The 18,154-nt window shown below is 42.0% G+C and overlaps 1 protein-coding gene across 1 annotated transcript in view; it reads left to right on the forward strand.

Annotated features, from left to right (window-relative positions):
- The window catches only part of NBAS (NBAS subunit of NRZ tethering complex), a 199,559-nt gene that overhangs the window by 22,749 nt on the left and 158,656 nt on the right, over positions 1 to 18,154 (forward strand). The window contains exons 10-14 of the mRNA XM_082218421.1: positions 4,614 to 4,758; positions 6,591 to 6,656; positions 9,104 to 9,232; positions 11,872 to 11,935; positions 14,274 to 14,467. Of these exons, the coding sequence (XP_082074547.1) occupies positions 4,614 to 4,758; positions 6,591 to 6,656; positions 9,104 to 9,232; positions 11,872 to 11,935; positions 14,274 to 14,467 (598 nt within the window). The remainder of the gene's footprint in view (positions 1 to 4,613; positions 4,759 to 6,590; positions 6,657 to 9,103; positions 9,233 to 11,871; positions 11,936 to 14,273; positions 14,468 to 18,154) is intronic.

An 18,154-nucleotide genomic window follows, 5' to 3' on the forward strand; every position in this document is an offset into this window, starting at 1 on the left:
TCTTGTGTGCCCTGCTCGGCGTAGTTCATAGCTTCTCTGAGTTCTTCAAGCCCCTTCGCCACGGCAAGGCAGTGATCCATGAAGGGGAAGTACAAGTAGATCCAGAGCTGATGAAGCGGCTGGGCCAAAGCCGAAAGGACGCTCAGTTGTGGATATGCATGGAAGCGAAAGGAAAGTCCAATGCTGTAAAGAAAAATATTGCATAGGAACCTGGAATGTAAGAACCATGAACCTGAGTAAGTTGGATGTGGTCAAAAATGAGATGGCAAGAATAAATATTGACATCCTGGGCATCAGTGAGCTAAAATGGACGGGAATGGGCGAATTCAGTTCGGATGACTACCATATCTACTACTGTGGGCAAGAAACCCGTAAGAGAAATGGAGTGGCCCTCATAGTCAACAAAAGAGTGGCGAAAGCTGTACTGGGATGCAGTCTCAAAAATGATAGAATGATCTCGATACGAATCCAAGGCAGACCTTTTCACATCACAGTAATCCAAGTTTATGCACCAACTACTGGTGCGGAAGAAACTGAAATTGACCAGTTCTATGAAGACTTACAAAACCTTATCGAAGTGACACCAAAGAAGGATGTTCTGCTCATTATAGGGGATTGGAATGCTAAAGTAGGGAATCAAGAGATAAAAGGAACAACTGGCAAGTTTGGCCTTGGAGATCAAAACGAAGCAGGGCAAAGGCTAATAGAGTTCTGTCAAGAGAACAAGCTGGTCATCACAAACACGCTTTTCCAACAACACAAGAGACGACTCTACACATGGACATCCCCAGATGGGCAACATCGAAATCAGATTGATTATATTCTCTGCAGCCAAAGATGGAGAAGCTCTATACAGTCAGCAAAAACAAGACCTGGAGCTGACTGTGGCTCAGATCATCAGCTCCTTATAGCAAAATTCAAGCTTAAACTGAAGAAAGTAGGAAAAACCACTGGACAGGTAAGATACAATCTAAACCAAATCCCTTATGAATACACAGTGGAAGTGAGGAACAGGTTTAAGGATTTAGATTTGCTGGACAGAGTGCCTGAAGAACTATGGATGGAGGCTCGCAACATTATACAGGAGGCAGCAACTAAAACCATCCCAATGAAAAAGAAATGCAAGAAAGCAAAGTGGCTGTCCAACGAGGCCTTACAAATAGCGGAGGAGAGAAGGCAAGCAAAATGCGAGGGAGATAGTGAAAGATACAGGAAATTGAATGCAGATTTCCAAAGAACAGCAAGGAGAGACAAGAAGGCCTTCTTAAACGAGCAATGCAAAGAAATAGAGGAAAGCAACAGAATGGGAAGAACCAGAGATCTGTTCAAGAAAATCGGAAATATGAAAGGAACATTTCGTACAAAGATTACCATAATAAAGGACAAAAGTGGTAAAGATCTAACTGAAGCAGAAGACATCAAGAAGAGGTGGCAAGAATACACAGAGGAATTATACCAGAAAGATATGGATGTCTCGTACACCCCAGGTAGTGTGGTTGCTGACCTTGAGCCAGACATCCTGGAGAGTGAAGTCAAATGGGCCTTAGAAAGCACTGCAAATAACAAGGCCAGTGGAAGTGATGGTATTCCAGCTGAACTGTTTAAAATTTTAAAAGATGATGCTGTTAAGGTGCTACACTCAATATGCCAGCAAGTTTGGAAAACTCAGCAGTGGCCAGAGGATTGGAGAAGATCAGTCTACATTCCAATCCCAAAGAAAGGCAGTGCCAAAGAATGCTCCAACTACCGCACAATTTCACTCATTTCACATGCTAGCAAGGTTATGCTTAAAATTCTACAAGGAAGGCTCAAGCAGTATGTGGACCGAGAACTCCCAGAAGTGCAAGCTGGATTTAGAAGAGGCAGAGGAACCAGAGACCAAATTGCAAACATGCGCTGGATTATGGAGAAAGCCAGAGAGTTCCAGAAAGACATCTACTTCTGCTTCATTGACTATGCAAAAGCCTTTGACTGTGTTGACCACAGCAAACTATGGCAAGTTCTTAAAGAAATGGGAGTGCCTGATCACCTCATCTGTCTCCTGCGAAATCTCTATGTGGGACAAGAAGCTACAGTTAGAACTGGATCTGGAACAACTGATTGGTTCCAAATTGGGAAAGGAGTACGGCAAGGCTGTATATTGTCTCCCTGCTTATTTAACTTATATGCAGAATTCATCATGCGAAAGGCTGGGCTGGATGAATCCCAAGCCGGAATTAAGATTGCCGGAAGAAATATCAACAACCTCAGATATGCAGATGACACAACCTTGATGGCAGAAAGTGAAGAGGAATTAAAGAACCTTTTAATGAGGGTGAAAGAGGAGAGCGCAAAATATGGTCTGAAGCTCAACATCAAAAAAACGAAGATCATGGCCACTGGGCCCATCAACTCCTGGCAAATAGATGGGGAAGAAATGGAGGCAGTGAGAGATTTTACTTTCTTGGGCTCCATGATCAGTGCAGATGGTGACAGCAGTCACGAAATTAAAAGACGCCTGCTCCTTGGGAGAAAGGCGATGGCAAACCTAGACAACATCTTAAAAAGCAGAGACATCACCTTGCCAACAAAGGTCCGTATAGTAAAAGCCATGGTTTTCCCAGTAGTGATGTATGGAAGTGAGAGCTGGACCATAAAGAAGGCTGATCGCCGAAGAATTGATGCTTTTGAATTATGGTGCTGGAGGAGACTCTTGAGAGTCCCATGGACTGCAAGAAGATCAAACCTCTCCATTCTGAAGGAAATCAGCCCTGAGTGCTCACTGGAAGGACAGATCGTGAAGCTGAGGCTCCAATACTTTGGCCACCTCATGAGAAGAGAGGACTCCCTGGAAAAGACCCTGATGTTGGGAAAGATGGAGGGCACAAGGAGAAGGGGACGACAGAGAATGAGATGGTTGGATGGTGTTCTTGAAGCTACTAGCATGAGTTTGATCAAACTGCGGGAGGCAGTGGAGGACAGAAGTGCCTGGCGTGCTCTGGTCCATGGGGTCACGAAGAGTCGGACACGACTAAACGACTAAACAACAACAACATATTTTATAGTTAACTATAAATACAGGTTAGCACCACGTGCATGTGTTGCTTTCACACGGCAAATGAAATCTCTCAAGACCAGCTTGTTGCCCATTTCTTTTCTATCAAAAGGATTCATTTAACACCTCTTAGCTTTTTCCTTGAACAGTTATTTGTTCCCCAAAATAATTTAGTTTCTTTTTATGGCAGTGTCTGGCGCAGAAACTTGAGCTTCTAAAACAAAGCATGACACTTTGCAATTACTGAATCCATTTTTGTTGTTGTTGATCTATAATAGTTTTGAGTATTTTTTTGGGGGGGGGGGGTTAAACCATTTATTTACAAACTTTTATATATAATTTAACCACTAGATGGTGATATTTTGCCAACTGAAATCAAATATGCGTAATCTGGCTTTTTATTTAATGATTTTATTTGGGTAAAATAATGCTCATACACCCCTATTTCACATTTGTTTTTATGTGAAGAGGATTTCTGGAAGAAAAAAAAAAGAATTAAAGCAGGCCATCACTTTGAAATATATCCCGTGGCTAGGTGAATTCACAGTGCAATCCTGTGCATGGTGTAAGCCCCATAGTTTTAGTTCACGGAGACTTACTCCCAGGTAGGTGTTTACAGGATTGCGGCCTTGGAGGTTTAAAAATATTTTAAAATCCACATGATTTTTCTTCCCCTTGCTCTGAATAGCGGTTTGAAATAGTAAATGTTATAACTGATACGCCCAAGTGTGGAATTATTGCTATAAATATTTCAGCAGTTGTCAAGTCATCGCAGATGGCAAGTGCCTGTTTTTATTTATTTATTTCAGAAATTGCAAACTGCTTCCCAACAAATATATATATGGCCGAATACAACTTCCCTGCTCTGCTAGTGGAAAGTTAAGGGCTAGATAGCTCAGTGGGTTAGAGCGTGGTGCTGATAACGCCAAGGTTGCGGGTTCGCTCCCTGTTTGTGGCTGCTTCATATTCTTGTATTGCGGGGGCTTTGATCCTGAGGGATCCTTCCAGCTCTATGATTCTATGACCCCATGACTCCCTCTAGTGCAATGGAACTTCCTCTCCCCCTTTGTGCCTTCCCCAAATCAACCCTGGAGGGTAGAGGAAAAACCCCCAGAACAGCAAGGGGGCCCAAGAGAGGGGAGATCCCTCTGATGGTCAAGGAGAAATCCTTGTGCTGATTGAACAATCCTAGGGCTGTCATATGTCCCAGACAGTACCTGGATTTTAAAGGTGCAATTGACGTACAGGGTGAGTTATCAAAAGGCGTCGCTTTCTCCCACATCTTTGGAAAAGTCAATCAAAAAATCATGGGGTGTAAAAAAAAAACACAACTCAACAATTTTGGTGGTTTCCTGAAGAAAAGCTCAATAATTTTGGAGTCTTGCTGTTTTTACTTTTTGAAACCCTAAGCAATCCCCTTAGCGATGCATTGAAACCTGCCCATTTCATATAATATAATAGACATGGTAATCTTAAAACAAAGAAACTTGCTGCAATTCATTGTAAAGCGATTGCTCATTGCTCAGAACAGAGTTGGAGCATGCCAAACTCAAGATTCGATTCCTCTTGCTTGCGATAGGCTTTTGATCGTCGGTGGCTGCGAAATGGATGGCGAGGGATCCGGAGCGTCCAAAGCAAGTAGCTGTGGTCTGTCAGCGTGGAGAGTTCTTTCGGGATCCCCCTATTACAAGCCGGTTACGAGTTACGAAGATGATATCGGGACCGTGAGTAGCGCTGCTATCATCTCATAGGATCATTTGAGCATACGTCCATTGACCCCAAAGCTGCAGATCTCATTTTTATTCTTTACATTAGCAAAGGTTTCACATGTGTTGTCTTCCGTTTTAATATAAAGGCAGACCAGACAATGCTTCTTTATCATTCTAACATTTCCAGATGTTGGAAAAGCTGAAATGTACCATCAGCAAGCTCAGAGGATGTTGCTATTACTGCACTGGGAACTGAATTTCTGAGTTCTTCCTCCTCACCTGTTTTTATCAAACATAACTTAGGGCAGGGCTCTGCAACCTTTAAGACAAAAAGAGCCACTTGGACCCGTTTCCGAAGAAAAAAAACCTGGGAGCCGCAAAACCGGGAAGGTGACGTCGGGACGGTGCGTGACTAACGCACACACCGCCCCCATGCAACGTCACAGCCAGTACAGCGCCCGCCACAGTTAGGAGTGTCGGGGCGCACAATGCGCCTCCTCCCCTCACTAGTATCCGCCCCAGAGCCGCGGCAAAGGTGTAAAAGAGCCACATGTGGCTCCGGAGCCGTGGGTTGCAGACCCCTGACTTAGGGGAAAGAGCTAGCCTTCAAATCCCACACCCACCAACAGTCTGCACTAGAGACTGGTTTCATTGTATGGCCCTATTGCTTTTGTATATTGGGCTACAACCTTGTACACACACATCCCGGTGGAGTACAGGATCAGGTTCAAGGTGCTGGTTTTAACCTTCAAAGCCCTATTCGGCCTAGGACCCTTGTACCTATGGGACCGCCTCTCCTGGTATGTCCCACAGAGGACCTTACGGTCTTCAAACCAAAACATCTTGAAGGTCCCAGGCCACAGAGAGGTTAGGCTGGCCTCAACTAGAGCCAGGGCTTTTTCAGCTGTGGCTCCAATCTGGTGGAATGCTCTGTCACAAGAGACCAGGGCCCTGCGGGACTTGACATCTTTCCGCAGGGCCTGCAAGACAGAGCTGTTCCACCAGGCCTTTGGCCAGGGCACAGCCTGACTCCCTCCCTCGGCAATCTTGACAGAACTTCATCTAGCCCAATGGTTGCCATTAATTTGATTGGAATTAATTTTACAATGAAATGATTTTAGAATGTTTTATCATTTTACTGTTGTTAGCCGCTCTGAGCCTGGTTTTGGCTGGGGAGGGCGGGATATAAATAAATATTATTATTATTATTATTATTATTATTATTATTATTATTATTATTATTATTATCTAGTAGTAAGCTCCACTGAACACGAAAGGTATTTACTTCTCGGGAGGCATGCACAGAATTGTGTTGCTGGGAGAATTTCTGTTTCTGTTGCCCACCTTGCCCCTTCTGTGGCTGGAAAAAAACATTCCCCCACCCCCATTTATGTAGCATAAATGAAGTACACCTTGTGTACCTGATGGTCAAATGTGAAGCTCTGGTTTTTGCTGCCTTCCTGAACTCAGGTTTATTCTTGACAACTGGTTGGTTAAAACGCTCTAGGCAACAAATACCCAGAACCCCTGTTCTAGCTTATATCATTCAGAATCTTTTTGAATTCTTTGCACCCACTGCTACTTTTCTTGAAAAAGAGGTGCTGGACCCCTCACCATAAACACTTCCCCTATTCTCTTATAATGGCAATGGCGCCCACCTGAGAGGTGGTGGAACTGAGTTCTGGCTGAAAAAAGACTTGTTTCCCCCTATTTTAGAGGAATGTTACTGTATTATTTGTTGCTTCCATGATTTGCTTTAGCTTCTGACAAAGAAAACACTTGCGCGCACACGTGTGTAAACACATGTGCATATGAGGTTAATTTGATATGGTTCCTTTTTTTAACAGGCCAAGAGAAGGTCATTGTTCAAGATTAGGTCTCTCAACTTTTACAGTAGACAAGGAAGAGAACAGGTAACAGAGGATGTATATATATATCAATACCTTATTCTTTTGTGAGGCACATGTCAAAGGCATCTTTTGCGTCAGAGGTGGCAGTTCTGTGACACTCAAGATTTTATTGGGACTCCCAACTCCCAGCCACCATGGTCAATGGCCATTATTTATTTGTCAATATGTGGTTTGTCTGTGGTGGTGACCTCTAAAATCTGCACCTCTACCTCTGTTTGCTCCATATCTGAGCACAACCTAATAATTCTGTTTCCAGCAGCCCCCAGTGGCAGAAAATAAAGCTGTTTCCACCGATTGTCACATGCCTGGTTTGGTGGAGTTGCTGGATTGAAGCCAACAGAGTCCTACTCAGAGTAGACCAATTGAAATTAATGGCCATGGCAAATTGAACTTCATTTCACTGGCTCTGCTCTGACTTAAAATTTAATTAAACATGGTCCGTTCTCTCCAGATCTCCACACAGTAATTGTAGGGAATTCCTTGGGAGGTTGTAATTACAGTACATATATTGGACATTCATAAATAACAGTAATAACAGAAGATTTTGTTGCCTTTGCCCTTTTGCACAAAACCCACATTTTCAAAAGAATTGCGAATGAAAATGGCTATTGCCTCCCCGTCCCCCACTTTGCTCCTTGTGACTGGGTAAGGCTTGTACTCTTGCACACTTCCTCAGCTTTTTTAAAAAAGTGTGTATGTGTGAACTCAGGTACAGAAATTCCTGTGCGCATACCCAAAATGAAAATAAAGGTTGTTGAGGATGGGTGAGTGTTTGCGGGAAATGATGGGAAAACACAGCTCAGATGTGGATGGCAAGCGGCAGAGTGGTAATTAATATAATGACTAAATGTGAAGAACGTCACGTGCCAAATGTGTACATAGAAAAAATATTTATCTGAAAGACTTACTTGTGATATAGCATCTCCTTCTGGAAGCACCTATCATAAGGTGTGTGGTGACATTCGTCTCCTTTCTCTCCCAACTTGTTTGTCTGTGTGGTGATAGCTGTTCATGGTGACAGCTGCATTTCCTCCTGTGACCATCCAGAGTGAGGTCAATGCAATACAGGAAGCATTGCCCTTGCTCTGAATTGGCTGTGTGCTTCCCTTAGTGATGTCACAGTGTCAAATCTGATTGGATATTAGGCAACATGATGTCATGAGATCTTCCTTTGCAGGGGCAGGGAACCTGTGGCCTTCCTGAGGCCTTTGGACTCCAGCTCCCATCAGCTCTAGCCAACTTGGCCAATGATCAGGAATGATGGGAGCTGTATTCCTGCAACACATTTCATTCTCTATTGGCTGTATTATGTTGTGAGGAAGAAGCCTAGTGGAAAACAAAAAACAGCGCTGAAACATCAGCCAAATGGGGCAGGGAATAGTGGGTGAATAGCTTCACTGTGTGCTGAAAATGTTTGCCTGAAAACATTTGGCACCGTGCTAAAACACCCTCAGTTTCTTACATTTTAGTCAGCCTAGTATTTTATATTCTAGAAATTAATGGCAGGAGTCCATTACTCTTTGGAATGATTCACTCATCTCTTTCCCATTTCTTACTCATAAATACATTTGACAGCATTTGCAACTCTTTTATATTATTTTAAAAATGTCTTATAGCCTAGTTCTTAAAATTATGTGGATCTTTCCCTCTCAGTATTTCATCTAAGTAGTTTCTAGAATTAAGAAGACATGACTTATCATTAAAAGCCACTGTGAGTTCTGATTGGTTTACATTTTGTCCATTGTTTGCATGACACAGATTTGACGTGTTGCTCACAGACTCCCCCCACCTTAGCCAACAACCTTACATTCCCCTGAATGTTCTGCTACTTCACGTCTATCCTGTCCTAGCTGATGGGTGATTGAATGGAACGTCCAAGAAACTGTATTTAGGATTCAAGTGCCACTCTATTATTCACTTTACTGCATCACAGTTTATGACCCCCAAATTTGTCATCTTCTAAATGTTTTGGGCTACAACTCCCAGCACCACAAACCATTGACCATGGTTTCTGAGACCATGGTTTGTGGTCCAATATATCTGGAGAGCATCAGATTGGGAAAGGGTGGGCTACATCTTGAAGGTCCTTTACAGCTTAAGGACTGCATTCATCCATGGCCAACCCTTTAAGGACTCCCACACTCAAAAATGGGATCTTGGGATGTCAAATCAGGCCCTCAAACTAGGAGTTAGCTACACCTGTTGTACACACTTACCTGGAAGTAAAACACATTCATAGAACTGCCCTACTAGTTTCAGGAATTGTGGTTCTTACTTGATGCTTCTGTGTATCTGTTGTACAAATTCTAAGGAGCACTTCATGTTTTATAAGATCCGGGAAGTGTGCAAAGGGAATATACATTGAAAATGGGGGGGGGGAATGAGGGCTACGAGCTTAATGCTTCTTCGAAATGCATTTGCTTTTAATCACTGATCAAAATCTTGCACAGGATGGTGTTTTCAAGATGAGCCTTTCTCCAGATGGGACTCGCCTAGCAGCTATTCACTTTAGTGGAAAATTGACTATCTGGGGAATCCCTTCTCTAAGACAACAAGGAGAATGGGAGCAGAGCGACCAGGTATGTGATGATTAACAGTTTCTAAATACTGGAATGTATTTGTAGCTATAGGTAGCTTAAATGAAACTTGTATGACATTTCTTGTCACCTCCTTTTTCTGCTTTTTAAATGGTGGTATTTATTTTTTTAGCATGTCCAAAATGCTAAAAGACTTATATGCCTTTTTATATGCACAACATATTTGTTCATTATCAAGAAATGGTGCTTTTTAGCCATTGGAATGGTTATCCATATGGAAACTGAATCAATTGTAGACAATCCTACACATGCCTACTCTGCAATAAGACCCATTACTCACAGCTAAGTGTGTCTAGGTTCGCTTAAAACTCACTTGATCAATTAACTAAAATTTCTTTAATTGGATAACATACCCACTACAGTTGCTATTTTTTATAATCATCTATCTACATTATGCAGCTGCTTGGGTCATTTGAGCTATGTGCTACAATGCGTAAAGATTAATATTGGCAAAAAATATTTGCAGCTGAGCTGAATTTACAGCCCGGTATATCTTACAACATGGTAACATCATTAATCTTAAGATGATTGTATTCAAATCCGTTCGTTGTATACCTGGAAAGACAAAAGAGAGATGCACACAGGAATGTAGACCAAGGTTCGAATCAGAATTATTTGTTTAATCACTTCTTCCCCAGAAACACTTCTTGGAGTATGATTCATTCCTTGTTTTGCTTCTCGTTACTTCATGGTTTATTGTCCCCCCAAAAAAACAATGCTCAGTTGTGTCCCATATACTCTATATAACATTTTAAAATTGAAATAGTTTAAGCTGATTTAATCTGATTTATAGAGATGTAGTTTTAATATTAATATGTGCACACACACGGTTTGGAGGAAGTGTTCTCTGCCTTTGTGCTCAGCTCAGCAGTACTTCCCTCTCTGTGTTTGTGTCTGTATGTGGGGTTAGGTTTTTTTCCCCAAATCTCCATGGGTAGGCAAACTAAGGCCCGGGGGTTGGAGCCAGCACAGTCATCTTCAGAATCCGGCCCGCGGACGGTCCTGGAATCAGCGTGTTTTTACCTGAGTAGAACGTGTCCTTTTATTTAAAATGCATCTCTGGGTTATTTGCGGGGCATAGGAATTTGTTTACACCCCCCCACAAGGTCTAAGGGACAGTGGACCGGCCCCCTGCTGAAAACGTTTGCTGACCCCTGTCCTTGCATATATATCTTGTCATAGCAAGATAGACATCTGCAGTTATTAAAGCTTTGGAATTGGTTCCCAATAATACAGTGGCACCTCGGGTTACATACGCTTCAGGTTACAGACTTCGCTAACCCAGAAATAGTACCTCGGGTTAAGAACTTTGCTTCAGGATGAGAACAGAAATCGTGTTCCGGCGGCGCGGCGGCAGCAGGAGGCCCCATTAGCTAAAGTGGTGCTTCAGGTTAAGAACAGTTTCAGGTTAAGAACGGACCTCCAGAACGAATTAAGTTCTTAACCAGAGGTATCACTGTACACAGACCGCTGAATGCATATTGCAACTAAAAAAAAAGTTAGATGGCATCGTCTTGTTAAGTGACTGGGGTGGGTGGGAATCCTAGCTGAAGTAAAAAGGGAGCTCTATTTCATATTTAGTGTTGTTGTAATAGATGATTCAGACTACAGTAGAAATTTTGTTGGCAGTGGTAGAAGCTTCCTTCATTTTTTAAAGGCTTCCTTCATTGTATATATTTATTGCATTGTACCAGTGTTTTGATTGAAATGGTGGTTCAAGAAAAAACAGTTTTGGGAATTATGGGGACAGCTACCCAAACTGTATAGAAATTTTTTCATGTATGCAACTACAGCGGTAAGAATGTTACTTGTCAAAAAATGGAATGAAGAAGAAGTCCCAGTGCAAGAAGAATGGATACAAAAACTTACGGAATATGCAGAAATGGCGGAACTTACTGGAAAAATAAGAAATGAAGATAACAAACTTTTTATAAAAGAGTGGAAATGGTTTACAAAAAAACTCTAAACAGATAAGAACATTGACAGAATTACTGTAATAACCTGCAGTTTTATAGGAGTATATATTTAAAGTAGATGAATAATTGAGTAAGTTAATTTGGAATATGGAGAAAATGTAAAAAATAAATTTAAGGAACTGCAGAAAGAGGGGGAAGGAAGTTGAGTTTCAAAATGTTAAAATGGTTGTAAAATTATTGAAATGTATAAAATTTAAAACCATAATTTTTTTATTTTTTATTTGAAAAAGAACAAGCAGTTTGTGGAATCCAGGACTGACTATTTAAAGTAATAGAAGAATCCTGGCTTTTAACTTCCAATGAATTTGGATCCCAGTTCATATGTTACACTTTGGTCATCTTTCTGACAGTGTGAATTGCTTGAGATCGGAAATGGTCATGTGTTCTAATCATGCAGAAGTAATAATTTGAAAATGGGGCCTGATGGCCTTGCTAGCTTGAGTGATATTCTGTTCTGTCTTTCTCCCTTACCTCCCCACTTGCTTCCGCGGCACCTTCTTAATGTTCAATCCAATACAAGGAAAGTTTTCAAAACGATGGCTCCACTTGTTCAGAAGTCATAACACACTGCTTGTTGGTAGTTTTGTTTATAGTGTACATATGAATATGTATAAAACTTAATTGGAGGTTTTCTTTTTCTTTTAGCCGGGCTATGATGAAATCCAACCGGAATGGCGACTCTCTCTTGAGAAACGGAAGAAAATCAAAGGTTGGAGGCATAGTGTAGTTTCGTGTCTGTGTGTGTGTGTGTGAGAGAGAGAGAGACAAAGACCTGAGTGAGCAGGAGAATGTTTACCCATCATTGTGTGTTTAAGATATCATAAGGGCTAACGTTACAATGCTGCCTTCCAAAATGCTAGAAGATTACATGTCCATTCTGAGGAAGCAGTATTTGAGAATGTGTGAGTGACGGGCACATCCTCTTTCCATTCCTTTCCATTTTTATGAGCCATGTGTAAAATGTGAAGATATTCTTCACCCAGGTGGAATCTGTGAGGAGCTGTCCATGGTGACAGGCAGCCTGGAATAGGATTTCTGTACAGTGGTACCTCAGGTTACAGACGCTTCAGGTTACAGACTCCGCTAACCCAGAAATAGTACCTCAGGTTAAGAACTTTGCTTCAGGATGAGAACAGAAATTGTGCTCTGGTGGCGCGGCGGCAGCGGGAGGCCCCCATTAGCTAAAGTGGTACCTCTGTACAGCTTGTGTTCTAGACCCAACACCTTTCTTTCAAAAGGATCAACGGCTTTCATCATTCTTGCTAGGTTCTGCCCCAGCTGCATTTTCCCTCCTTGCCCCCAACAGGGATCCCGATCACAGGACAGCTCCAGCAAGACAATTATACCCCCACCCCACCCCACAAAACACATTCTGTCACTATCTTGATGGCTTCTCATTATGTGAAATTGTGTTCTGTGTATTTCTAAGATGAACTTTACTGTTACTTTTAGGCTGCGTTGCAAGGTTTTATATCTTGAAAAGTTGAGTGTAAATAATCTCAGAAATAGTGCAGTTTTGCGTGTGTCGTTGTCGTCTATTTACGATGCCAGTTTAATTCACAATGTTTTGTTTACAAAGGGTGCCTTCAAGAGTGTACAAGTTGCTACCTTTTTGTGGAAGATCCCATTTCACTTCCAAACTGATATTAAGTGTCTCTCCCATTCTTCCTTTGCCTATGTAGGGTGGTTCATAGCAATTTAAATTTAGCATCTTATAAATTAAGAACTCCTGTGTAATCATAAATACTGCAAAATAAATTAAAGGCAGAAAACAAAATAAAATATAACCTTGAAATAAAAAAGCAGATACTTAGCAGGGGGAAAATCTGCTGCAATAAAAATGTGTTTTACCAGCCAGCAAAAGATGGATAGGCTATGTACATTCATGCTAGGGCAAAGTATTTGATAATGCAGCTACTTGAAAGGCCCTGACACTTGTAACTAACAACCGGGCCTCCTCAAGTGAAACACAATAATAATAACAACAATAAAAAATAAAATAAAATACAAAACAATTTTTTAATTTGTACTCTGGGCAGCTTCCAACATCTATAAAAACACAAAACATTAAACTTTAAAAGCTTCCCTCTACAGGGCTGCCTTCAGATGTCTTCTAAAGGTTACCGGTATATAGTTACGCATCTCCTTGACAACTGATGGGAGAATGTTCCACAGGGTGGGGACCACTACCGAGAAGGGCCCTGCCTGGTTCCCTGTAACCTCACATCTCACAGTGAGGGAACCACTAGAAGGCCCTTGGGGCTGGAGCTCAGTGTCCGGGCTGGACGATGGGGGTGGAGACTCTCACAGAGGTCTATCTGTGTATCTGAATGCCAACACCAATAAGAATAATAATAATAAAAATAGATTGGTTCATGTGAAAAACACAATCTACCCTAAGATAATATGTCAGAGGTAGTATTTAGGACCCAGAAGAAGGTGATTCTTCACACTGGCAAATATTTTTCAAGCAGCGTAATTCTACAACATAACTACATAATAAGTAGCATAACAAAGTAGAAATCTCTTTAACTGAGCCCCTTTATGGATATTTCATTCCCTTTGGGAGAAGCCATATAGATTCTCCCTCCTCCCTTCCTCCCTTGGTTGTGACACCTTTCCCAGATGGTTTCTGCTTGATATAGCTTCATCGAGATTCCATGAATAATGTTCTGAACATTTGCCAGAGAGATTGTTGCGCAGTTGGCCTGAGGAGCCATAGGTCCATATCTATCTATTAATTTTTAAAGTTTCACCCTGCTTTGTGTGAGCAGATCTGCCTAACACACTTAGCTGCATTATTTTTAAAATATTACATGAAGAAGTCTGTCAGAATCTTTAATTATTCAGTTTTGCTTTAGTTAATCCAGAGATAACTTTAATTAAAATACTACCGTAAAAACGTAGTGAAGCGAAGCTCTACGCAATGCTGATACAGTATATTGTCATTAAAGTTAGACTCTCTCAGATGATTTTTTTATTAAATAATTGAAGCTGTTCTAGTTCCTGTTTTAAAGCTTTTTTTTCTACTTTCCCCCATCTCCAAGACAAGGAATCTTTTTACCCAATGATAGACATCAACTGGTGGTCAGAGAATGCAGTCATCCTGGCTCGCTGTTCAGGTGCTTTGACAGTGTCATCAGTGAAGACCTTGAAAAACCTGTTGGGCAAATCCTGTGAATGGTTTGAAAGTTCCCCTCAGGTCACCTCTGCTCATGATGGTGGATTTCTAAGTTTGGAGGTAGGAAACACTGGCAGAAATGTCATATTTCTATGTGTGGAATGTCATCGCCTTCATGTGTAAGTCTCCTATGCACGTGTGTGTGTGTGTGTGTGTGTGTGTGTGTAAAGCATTTTAGATGGACTTCAGTTATTAGAATTGAAGAGGGAGATGCATTTGATAATGTCCCTATTCAAATTTTTTATTATTATTTCATTGCGTTTATGAAATGTTTTTCCCGTAATATTATCTCAAAGCAATTTCACAGTGGCAACATTGAGAATAAAAACAATTCCATGTGTACAAACAATTTAAACAATTTCATATGTAAAACCAATTTCAAATCCAATATAAATACAGACTGGGGTAGTTCTGACTGGGATGTCACAGAGAACCATGGCTTTTTCCAAGGTGAAGTAGCTGCAGAGAGCCTCCAGCCTTCTCTGGTGTGGCTGCAAGAAGTTGACTTGGACGCTTTATTTTTTAAAAATAAATTTTATTTTGACAATGTAATAATCGTAAATAAGTAAGAATAAAAATGTGCACCCACCACCGAGACCATTCCATTGTAACTATCCAACCTCCCAAAACTTCAACACCTCTTGAGATGGTTTGACCCCTTCCCGTTTTAATAGTACAAATTCTACAAACACCTTCCATATCTCCTCAAAATCATTTCTCCTCTGTATTCCCCATCTTACCTTAATGGCACATGTCAACTTATCATTAATAGCTATATCCCACACTACTTTATACCATTCTGCCATTTTATATTCTGCTTGCCCCTTCCACTTCCTAGCTCTCATAACTTGTGCAGCTGTCGATAAATTTGTGAGCAAGTCCTTCATAGCCTGTGAACCTTCCATCCCATCATAAATTGATAATTATTCTACCTTGGACTTTTGGTCAGCTTTAACCCAGTGATTTCTGTTATCTCCTTAAACACCCTTTGCCAAAAAATTCGTACATATTTATACCTCCACTACATGTGAACATAATGCCCTGTTTTCTAGCATCCCCTCCAACATAACACCGGATATTCCTGACCTGGACACTTTATGTCAAAACCTGGCAAACTCTTGTAAATCTTACCCATGCTCTGTCTGAAACAAGCCAGCTTCATAATCTGTGAACCACGTTAAAATAGCCCTATCTCTGCTTCATATGTGCCTCCACACACAGCCATTTTACTTCATGAGTGAGCAAGCAAGCTACATCTGAACCAGGTGTGTACTCAACCAAGTTTCACTCAGTAACTCATTGGAATTAATGAACATGGATAAATTAAGTCTGTTAATTCCAGTGGCTCCATTCCAAGTGAAACTTAGTTGAATACCTGCCCAGGAACTATAGCTAATGGCTTTGGAACAAGCCATGCTTTGAAGTTGGCTTAACACCCTGGCTTATTCTGAGGATGTAAATCATAATTTCACAATTAAGACTCAACAGGAAACTGTAGTTAGTCTGATGTTTTCCAGCTCATGAAAAGGGACAAACAAAGTGTCTGTGATGGAACTACAAGGATCATTTGTTAACTTGTTAAACTGACAAACGATCACTTTAACTTGACTGTGGTTAGCTTGTTCTTAACAAGCCATATATAAGATTTACTGCATTCTGTTGGGTTTCGATGAAATGGCAAACTGCCCTTAATAAAAAACAGACACAGGACATTCCAATCTCCTCACAGCCATGCACAGTTGGGGAGTGTGTGAGATCAAGGCTAACTGTGGCTGATCCCTGTTAGGATAAACCATGGTTTATTGTGACATTCCAAAGTAGCTGGGTGAGTTTAATTTACTGGCAAAAAATAAATTAATTTAATCTATAGTAAAGGGGCACACAACCAGTGGCGTAGCGTGGGGGGTGCCAAGGGTGCCGGCCGCACCGGGCGCAACATCTGGGGGGGCGCGAGTCCAGAGGGAAGGGACAAGTTCCTTCCTCCGCTGGGCTCCCCGCAGCCACCGCCAGCCTTGCGCCCTAGCGCGCGCGCGCCCCCCGCCGCCGCTGCGGCTGCGCTCCACTCACTGCTCGCAGGAGGAGCAGCCGCTGCAGCAGCGCCGACGCCGCCACCGACGCCTGGCCGGCACGGGCAGCCTCCGCACCCCGGCGCGCCACCGGGTCTCGCCGCGCCCTGCGCTCCCCAAAAACCTCCGAGAGGAAGCCGGTGGGCGGGCGAGGCCCGGCTAAGCCTCTCGCCAGCGGGTTAAGAGGCTTTCGGTTTCGTCAGCAAGTTTGGCGGGCTTGCTCACGAGTAAATGAGTGGTGGATGATCCCCCTAAGGGTGTGTGTGTGTGCTAAAGAAAGGCTTCCGGTTTAAGTTCTTTGTTACGCTGAATGTTTATCTTTTAAAGATACATAGTAATAATAAAAATAAATGAGAAAAACGAAAGGCGTTGGATTTTGCTGTGCATGGTGCCCTTTGGGAACTGGCAAGGTGGGTTTTGAAGCTACTGCTGCAGAGTGGCGTAGCGTGGGGGGTGCAGGGGGGCCCGGCCGCACTGGCCGCAACATCTGGGGGTTAGGGTTAGGGGTGCAAATCCACTGGTTAGGGGGCGCAAATTACTTGCCTTGCCCCGGGTGCTGACAACCCACGCTACGCCACTGCACACAACTATGGAAAAGTTAATTCTGATTACATATTGTGGGTTCTTTTTGTTGAACTCAAAACTTCTGATGGTATGAGTGACAAGCACTAAGTTATCGATAGTTAATAAATCTCATCTACTTTAGGAGCTCTTCCCGCCCTCTCCCCCAGCCAATGAGACTAAATTAATTTGTTTAATTTGCTCCCCCCCCCATCTTTGGACTTGCAGTAGAGATCTATCATAACACCTAAATATTTATATACTTCTGGAACATCAAAAATGAAGCATACGTCATAGGAAATTTATGAAACGCCACAGAACATAGACTCTTCAAATCAGGAGAACACTGGGAATGCGAAGTAGCACAGTTTAAGGAGGAAATCCAACTTAATTTTTATTCCTCCTTTTTAGCACCAGCTGAGCTTTGGAGGGTTAAATCAAGAGTCAGTAGTGTCACATCTTTCACTCAGTGACTTAGTGGATATTTTAAAAATGCCTTCAATTAGCTAGCCTGTCTTCTTCTGAATAGTTGTCGTTTTTGAGCGGGACTTTTGTTCCCTTTATATTAAACATAATCTGTGCATATGACGTTTGTATGCATCTGATGTGTCTCCTTTTGTTAATCCTTTACCTTGTCATCTTGTAATTTCCACGGGGCTGTCTGCCTTTCAAATACTGAGGTGTTTTTTTTAAAAAAAATATTATTTCTCCTCTAGTTCTTTTATTCCTGTTTCTTATGTTTCTTTGTATATCAGCAGTGCCGCTATTTCTCTTAAAACTAAAGATCTTGGTGCCATCCTTTTCACGATGATCTAAATCTCGTTTTCAAGTTGTCAGATAATTCTAAATTCCCTTTTTTTCTGCCCGTGCTCCATTCCCTTATTAAATAATGTCTTAATTACAGTGGTACCTTGGGTTACATACGCTTCAGGTTACATACGCTTCAGGTTACAGACTCCGCTAACCCAAAAATAGTGCTTCAGGTTAAGAACTTTGCTTCAGGATGAGAACAGAAATCATGCTCCGGTGGCGCGGCAGCAGCAGGAGGCCCCATTAGCTAAAGTGGTGCTTCAGGTTAAGAACAGTTTCAGGTTAAGAACGGACCTCTGGAACGAATTAA

This window comes from Podarcis vaucheri, assembly GCF_965113315.1.
Source record: "Podarcis vaucheri genome assembly, chromosome: 3".
NCBI classification, from domain to species: domain Eukaryota; kingdom Metazoa; phylum Chordata; class Lepidosauria; order Squamata; family Lacertidae; genus Podarcis; species Podarcis vaucheri.